Below are 8,263 nucleotides of genomic sequence, written 5' to 3'. Positions count from 1 at the left end.
AGAAATTAATGCACTGGTGGAAGGAATAACACATGATAAGGGCAAGAATATATTTTTAATAATACAAAGAAAATAAATGTAACACTCAAGTCTCACCAACGACAGAAAAGAAAAACAGAAACATTAACCATAAAGAGGCAATGTAGATAAATTAAGAGTTTGAACTCTGTAAGTGTCAAACTTTACAACATGAGCCATTTTAAAACATGAGCTATCCAAATAACAATAAAAAAGTCACCTCAACACATTAATAATCAGAAAGTAGGTAGGGATGTATTAAAATTACCTTTAAGAAAGTAGATCCATGAAGTTTAGATATTCTACCCTATTAACCTTTTGGGTTTTCCTTTGACTATAATGTATTTTGATTAAATCCACCCCAACTACCTCCCCTCTTGTTTAGTCTTTCTCCCTGAACCACTTTTCCTGGCAATTCTGCTGCTGTTGTAAACACATGGAATCCAGTTAGTGCTGGCTGTAGGCTAATGGATCTGAAACCTTCCACCACAGCGCAGGCAGCCTGTCAGAGGCTGCATTGCTGAACTCAGCAGCTATTGAGCTCCTTAGATGGGATGGGAGTCCAGGAGTGTCTCTTCCACTTTCTGTGAGCACAGATGTGTAGCAGCCTTGTCAAGCAAACATGGGTTCCCTGCAGACATCACTGCTACTATAACATAAATGCTTGAAACTTGATGCTCCTGAAACTACATATATCAGACATACTCTGTGTACTCCTATTTATGAGTGTGCAAATATAAAACAATTACTAGCAAACAAAATGGAGGTTGAACATATAAAAGATAATCTCATTGAAATGTTTTGTATATGAAATCTACAAATCATGCTCATTCCATATGTGTATCTACCTTGATAAAAAAATGTAAAGTTTCTCTAGTGTCTTTTTCCCATTTATGATGATGACGTTGATGACAATGATGGTGATGTCATGATGATGAAGTCATGATGATGATGGTGATGTGATTAGGATGATAATGGTGATGATGATGATGACAACGATGATGATGATGACATAATAATGATGTCATGGTGATGATGCCATGGTGGTGATGTCATGGTGATGATGTGATTAGAATAATGATGGTGATGATGATGATGATGATGATGACATGATGATGTGATATTATGATAATGGTGATGATGATGGCAACTATGATGCTGCTGCTGCTGATGACGATGTCAGATTAGTTTGCTTTTGTCTTGTTTTTCTTTGTGCTGCTATTTTCTAAGTTTTCACAATCAGAACTTGCAACCAATATTTTAAAGTCTTTAAAACTATTCAAAAATTGAACTTTCTTTCTAGATACAAATCTATCAAACATCACAGATAACAGAGGACTTACCACAAATGACCTCACCCATTTAAAGAGTTTGTCTAGATATCTGGCCTTCTTAGGCTGAGATAATATCATGTGACTACATAAGGCCTATGTTCTTTGGGGGGCAGTTGTTGGGGGCCCAAACTCACACATGCTAAGCATGCATCCTAGCACCCAGCACACCCCCAACTCCTAGGAGTAAGAATTTAGAAAACATGAAGTTCTTCCAGCAGTCAAAGTGTCATCTGCTGAGTCACTAGTCCCAAGTCCACTGAATCACTATTCTCAGTAGCCAAGAAACAGAACAGCACAAGTGTCCGACTGAGGAATTGATAGAGGATGTGTGATAAATATTTGAATACATGTGTGAATATCTGTGATGATGTGATTAGCATGATGATGATGTCATGATGATGATGTCATGATGATGATGCCATGATGATGATGTCATGATGGTGATGATGTCATGATGATGATGTATACCATTCTACCACCATAAGAAATTAAGGAAACCCTGCCATTTCAGCAGTGTAAATAGAAACATACGTGATCCTGTGAAATGAAATAACCCTGGTGCAGAATCATGGTCTCGTTGTCACTTCTGAGTGACTCTAATACAGTTGGTCTTGTGGATGTTGTGAGCAGAATGGTGTTTTCCAAGTGCAGGAGTTGCCCAACAACAAACAGGAGGATGTCCTGGTGTGACAGTGTCCCGCAGGGTAGCCACCAGCAACAGCAAGGAGGAAAACAGTGCTTTAAACATCTCGTAGAAAGACGATGAAAGAAGGACTGGCCGTGTTTAACTTAATCCAAGCCTGGTACAACGCAGACATATTGAACGTATTCAAACACTGCCTGGTACTCCAGAAATGCATGCCATTGCTATTCTTTTATTAATATAATTACATTGATTAACTAAATATATTATCAATGCATTTGAGTTTTTTCTAAAACGAACAGCAAGTGCATGCTTCTTAATTTCCCAAAGAGATTGTTATGCCACGGGCATGTGGACCTCCAGGGAGATGAGCTGGTGTCCAGTGGCTTCTTCCTCAGGATGAGCTGGTGTGCACCTGATGTAGATGAAGCTGTGTCTGGAGCTAAGCTGAGGGGGACATGAAGAAATATTATCTCTAAGGAAAGCAGAGAGTTGTAGAAGCAAAGGCTTAGAGTCCACTGTTCGCTCCTGAGCTGGGGCTGAAGGAGATCCCCCTGTTGCCCTTGAAAAGGAAGCACCTGGAACTTACACTTCAGAAACTTTCTTTTCCTCCCTTCTAAAATGTCCTGGGGAATAATTTGAACTTTAGCATGTGTACATGTCTCCCGGTGAAAACTCTCAAGATGAAGTGGGAAAGAGAATGTGGGAGTTTTGCTAGTCCCAGACAAGGGTCATTGGCCTACACTAATCATATCGTTCTGTCTCTTATGGTCTTAGTCTAAATTAGAATCCAACTTCTGAGTGACTTCTTTCAATGAGAAGAACTTATTTTCATGACCTTGTGAAAAAAAATTCAATTCTTAACTTTTAAAAATAATCAGGTGATCTCTGGGGTCTTATTTGTATATCTATAACAGTTTTTCATTGTAAACATATAGTTTAATAAATGACTGGTCTATCATTGAGATTTATGAAAAAATATACATAAAAATGTCGGAGCTACAGATCTCATTAATTCAGTTTTTTTTCCATATTCTTCCTAGGCGAAGGTGAAGTTTACCTTTGAATGCCTAAGAAGAAATGAATATTGTAAGCATCACTATAAACATATTGAAGCATATTCTATTGAAAAGCTTCTTTGTAGCTAAATGAATAGATGTGTTTAGTTTCTTATGCAATAAGTGCCGGTGAACTGTATATTTTGTCTAGGTAGTCTTCTATATAGTGGGAATGTTACAGTGAAAATGTTCAGTTCATGATTTCAAGTTGATGGTTGGGTTTGGAAATTCACACGAAAATTGTGCAACTGTGATTGAAAGGGGAAAAAATCGCTGTGTTGGAGAGTAAAGCATTGTATGACCTCACGCGAGGAGTTTCCGCTCATCCACTCCTGAGGGATTCACGAGATGAAGGCAGACATTGAGGAACTCGGAGCAAGAAAGGGCATCCTGGTCCCAGGGCAGCCTGGCCCCACAGAATGCTCCGTAAGAGCCGGGAATGTAGGGCACTGAACTTTGAGAGATGTGAAAGGTGTTTGGACCTGGGTGTACAGAGGTGAAATCCCACGGCTAACCACTATTGTTAACGTTAGCCAAAATTATCAATCTCTTTCTGTCATTCACCAAGCCAAGCACTTTACATGAAAAAAAAAAGTCACTTAATTCTTGAAAATCTTCTCTTGTCGCTAAGATTTTCAAACACGAGGATGTTGTGATGAATGCTCATTCTAAGGCCCGTGAAAATAATCAGTAATTAAAACGAAGCAACCACCACAGCACTGGCCGCCAGGCAGCTTATTCAGCTACGTCTTATAGTATACAGACTACAGCAAGGCACACACGAGAGAAATTCTAGTTTTTAACTCATCGCTTAGACAGCTTCAAAGTTCTCGCTCATAAGTTTTAAGATACAGCGATGTGTGTTTTCCGAGAAAGGAGAGAAAGAAGCAGGACTCAGCTTGAAGAAAAAAAATGAGAGGAAGGGGAGAGGGAGAGAGACAGAGATAGACAGAGACACAGTGAGTGAGTGAAGGAGAGAGGAAAGGGAGAGGGAGAGATAGACAGAGACACAGCGAGTGAATGAATGAGAGAAGGAGAGAGAGAGAGGGAGAGACAGGGAGACAGAGAGACAGAGACAGAGGTTGCAGGGTAGATGGGAATTGGTGGTAGAAGCAGCAAGCGCATCAGTGTGAGGCTCCACAATGGCTCACTAAAGCTTCAATTCTCCTCGGGGTCTCTCAGGGTGTAGCAAATGGGGACCTGCTGCCAGTTGGTTGGGGAGTTTTAGGGTCACAGGCAGGATGAGGTTCACGGGGAGCTGTGGGCAAGCGGGATTTCCGGGGCTCTGAACCCTGAGCCCTCTCACTTGGCAAGACTTGTTGGTGTTAGCATATGGATTAGGTTAGTGACTTCGTTCCTGTCAAGTGTTGAATAATGGCCAAGTACACTCGGTCTCCATGTTCATCTGGAACCGGAAGCTCTGATTGTCAGTCTAGGGCACACCCTAGGGCACACGGAAACCCAGAGCACACTTCACCACACTTATAATCCTCCTGAAGGACCGCTGGGATGAGGCTGCCCCCTGCAACCTTCCCAGTCCCTTAGCATCCTCAGCTTCTAATCTCCCTGCTCTTCTCCCCTCTCCAGGGCTCTACGAAACCTTCCTAACCAATGATGAACCCGAATGCTGTGACATCAGGAGCGAGGAGCAATCCGCACCCAGACCCAAAAGAACCATGGACAGAAGAGACTCTTGTCCCAGGACGTCGCTCACAGTGTCCTCGGCTACGAGACTGTGCCCCGGCCGGCTGAAGCTGTGTGTACTCGTCCTCATCCTCCTTCACACAGTGCTCACCGCCTCCGTGGCGCAGAACTCCACGGGGCTGGGCCTGGGCGGCCTCCCCACTCTGGAGGACAACTCCACCCGGGAGGACTGAGCGCAGCCAGGCGCGTGCGCACAACACAGGGCTGGGCAGGGGCACGTGCGCGTGCACAGAGCAGCAGTGACCCAGCCGGGATGCTCACCTGCTGCAGCCCGGGAACTGAACCCACCCGGGTGCTCTACCCTTGGAAATCCCGCAAGGCCTGTGGGTAACATTCAACAAGATGGGCTCGATCCCCAACATGGACACAGCCGCAGCTTTTTACCGACTAAAAGGCTGCGAGTGACTCAGTTTCACACACCATTTTATACACTGTGTTTTAACGTTTGGAGGTTTTCTTTGCTTTTGGTTCGATTTGGATTTATTTTCCGTTTTTAAAATTTTTTATTTTATTTTATTTTATTTTTCTGCACTTGTTAATGCAGGATTTCTTTGGGGGTAAACTAAGTCTCTCCACTGTCTATCTATCGATTTCTAGTCATCGTGTGTCCATCAGATAATTCTGTCTACGTCCTGTCAGTTTCTAATAGAGGAATGACCGCTATAACCTCACGGTGTAGCAAAAACAAAAAACAACAACAACAAAAAAAGAATTAAAAAACAACAAAAAAAGACAAAAAAAAGAAAACAACAAAAATTAAAAAAAAAAAATCCCTAAGCCTCCTTCCAACCCATGGACGCCACGCCCTGCAGGCCCTGCTGGCCCTCGCCTTCTTCTGTCCCTAAGCAGACAACATCCGCTTGCTTCTGTCTGTGTCTCGCATGGTGGGTGTGTGTCCTGCACAAGCCAGAGCAGAGGGAGCCAGGGGCTTAGCAGTTCCTCTGGATGATCCAGCAGAGTGCTCAGAGTCAGGCAGTTCACAGTTTTATGTGGGAAACACACACATACACACACACATAATAGAAGAGTGAAACACCCTCCCTTGGACGAGTCGCTCCGGTGCCCATCCCCAGTTCTTTCTTCCTAACCAGGCAGACAGGAGCGGCCCATAGCCCACTGCCTGTGAGGTGCGGGCAAACAGCCTTTCTTCAACCGCAGGCATTTGACTCCTCTGAGAGATGGGAGCGAAGACCAAGAATGCAAATCCAGACTTCTGTTCCTCCCTTATCATGGTGATAGTGGGAGGGATTTTAGTATACAGAATATGTACCATTTTACCCCAGTATTGCCCCAGCACAGGGTTCCAGATTCTTGAAGGTATAAAACGTATACAGCTCTGCGTTATCACAGAGGAAAATCTTTTCAAAACAATCAACAGATCAGCCATTTTTACCACAGTGCGAAGCGTCCTCACTCCAGCAAGCTCTAGGCGGCTGAGAAAAAGAAGTCTAATCACTGTTCGTATTTCTTTTTTTTTTTTTCCCCTTCATGGGAACATTTCACCTGCTGAGTGTATATGAATTTGCTTTCGAAAAAGGCTTTTATGGGTTTACAGTAGGGCCAGTGGAAGGGAGAGTTAATAAGGGCTGTTTTTACAAAACAAACAAACAAAACTAATAATTTTAAAAAGACACTTCACATTCCTTCCTGTTCTCTAACTACACGTGGGAAGTGCACTTCGGGTGGGTTTGCTGTGTGGCTGAGAGATGAAGGAAATCCATAGACAAGGTCCTCTTAGTGAACAAAATTTAGTTGTTAACTTTTAGCTATAAAACTCCCCCAGGCATTTGTTTTCGTTCAGACAGATCTAACCTCTGCATCATGCTTAACCCTGCGACATGCGTACAGTATGCATATTTTGTTTTGAATAAAATGTTTTGTTCCAGTCTGTTAAGAATATTAATAAAATAATAAAGGTATTGCTTAATAAAATTGCTAGAATTGTTTAGCAGTACATGCACAAATATTTTACTAGATTCTTTGTTTTACTAGTGTTTTGTTGAGACTGAAAACCCTAAAAATGGTCTGCATAAATACAAAAAGAAAAAAAATAACACCAAAAAGTGCAAAACTCTCCAGTTTCTTTTTCCTTTTTCTTTAAAAAGAATCCTCTCTCTCTCTTTTTTTCCCTTAAACATGGAGATTTGTTTACAGGTGTGTGTGTGCACACACATACACAGGGGTCCTATGTTTTAATTTGTAAAGATGTCTTTGGGGATATAAGAGGTGGCAACATGGAGTTGGGGGGACAGTGTAACTGCATTACTGACGGCCAAACACTTTCAGAGATAAGCATTTGAGCATCCTTATCTGTGTCTTACTGAGTGAAGATTCACCTGGAGAGCTGTATTCAAAGAACATAAGGTGACTATGCATCCTCTGGGAAGTCTGCCTGCCCCTCAATGGGAAAGCCATACCTGATCTCTTCAACATCTTTCCAGCTCCTTCCGCTTGTGCACTGTAGCCATTCCATTCTTGAAATGGTTACATTTTGTCACCCCTATTCACTGGTATACAGAGAAGTTGCTATTCTTTGCAAACATAGAAGCCCTGGACATGGTGGGGGAAGGGACAGGATTTCACTTTCTCTTAATATCCTCTGCAACTCATGAAAGATGCTTTCTCCCCAAATGAAAGAGACAGGAGGTTTGCTTTTCTTTTTAGAATGGGAAGACAGAAAAATGGGGAAAACTACATTACTTTCCCTGGGAGCTGAGCTCACACAAAAGACAACTTTAGGTGTTAGCTGAAACCCTATACTGCTACGTGTGAATATAAAACCATGGCTTAGGTAAAAGAGGGCAAGAGGGCGGGAGGGGAATAGACCCTGTCCCGCAAGTCAATGCTGAGATCACTGGGTAATCTATAATTCCCAGGGGATATTGCCCTTGCTGTATTCATTTGTTGACTCCCAGTGCCTTGGGTTTATCGTTACTCTGGGGGTCCCCCTTTGCACAGTTTCACCAGAAACAAAGGAAAGGAGATCCCAGCAGAAGGGAGCTTTAAACAGGCAGTGGACAGCCCACAATGCAGCCATTCATACCAGGTTTCTCAGTGTACGCTAAGTGTGTTTAACTTGTGCACATGTTAATTTTGGCAGAATAAATCCCAGCCTTGCTCTCTGTTTGCCTTGTAGCAGGTATCCCCTGCACACTGGATAATGAACTACAATATTAAAACCTGTGGAGGCATGTTGAAAATCAAGAAAATGATACCAGTTTCATAGATCTATGGAATGAATGTCCCTGAGTTCATTATTGTCTCCTTTTCAACAGTAGGGAATTCCAGCCTGTGAACCACAGTGGTTCTGCTAAGCAGATCACCCAGTAACGTCATAGAGGTTATTCACTCTGTCATTTACATTTGGGTAATTCATTATATTGGGTTTTCTTTCATTACAAAGGTAGCATTGTTCCCCCTACCACAATATACTAATGAAAAGCTGGTTCTCTGTGTGACATCACTACCAAAAACATTGGTCCTTCACTAATGAACTCATGCCTCTA

At 42.5% G+C, this 8,263-nt stretch overlaps 1 protein-coding gene across 3 annotated transcripts in view; it reads left to right on the top strand.

Moving 5' to 3' along the window:
- The window catches only part of Fam155a (family with sequence similarity 155 member A), a 520,405-nt gene extending 513,716 nt beyond the window's left edge, over positions 1–6,689 (top strand). The window contains exons 3-4 of one of the 3 annotated variants that reach the window (XM_028766397.1): positions 3,039–3,084; positions 4,641–6,689. In XM_028766397.1, coding sequence (XP_028622230.1) covers positions 3,039–3,061 — 23 coding nt within the window. In that variant the 3' untranslated portion in view covers positions 3,062–3,084; positions 4,641–6,689. The remainder of the gene's footprint in view (positions 1–3,038; positions 3,085–4,640) is intronic. The other 2 variants (XM_028766395.1, XM_028766396.1) reach the window with 2 other exon arrangements.
- Positions 6,690–8,263: the final 1,574 nt, after the last annotated feature.

The sequence above is a fragment of the Grammomys surdaster genome, unplaced genomic scaffold (genome assembly GCF_004785775.1).
Source record: "Grammomys surdaster isolate TR1022 unplaced genomic scaffold, NIH_TR_1.0 167, whole genome shotgun sequence".
NCBI classification, from domain to species: domain Eukaryota; kingdom Metazoa; phylum Chordata; class Mammalia; order Rodentia; family Muridae; genus Grammomys; species Grammomys surdaster.
This window is presented reverse-complemented; position numbering and strand designations above follow the sequence as displayed.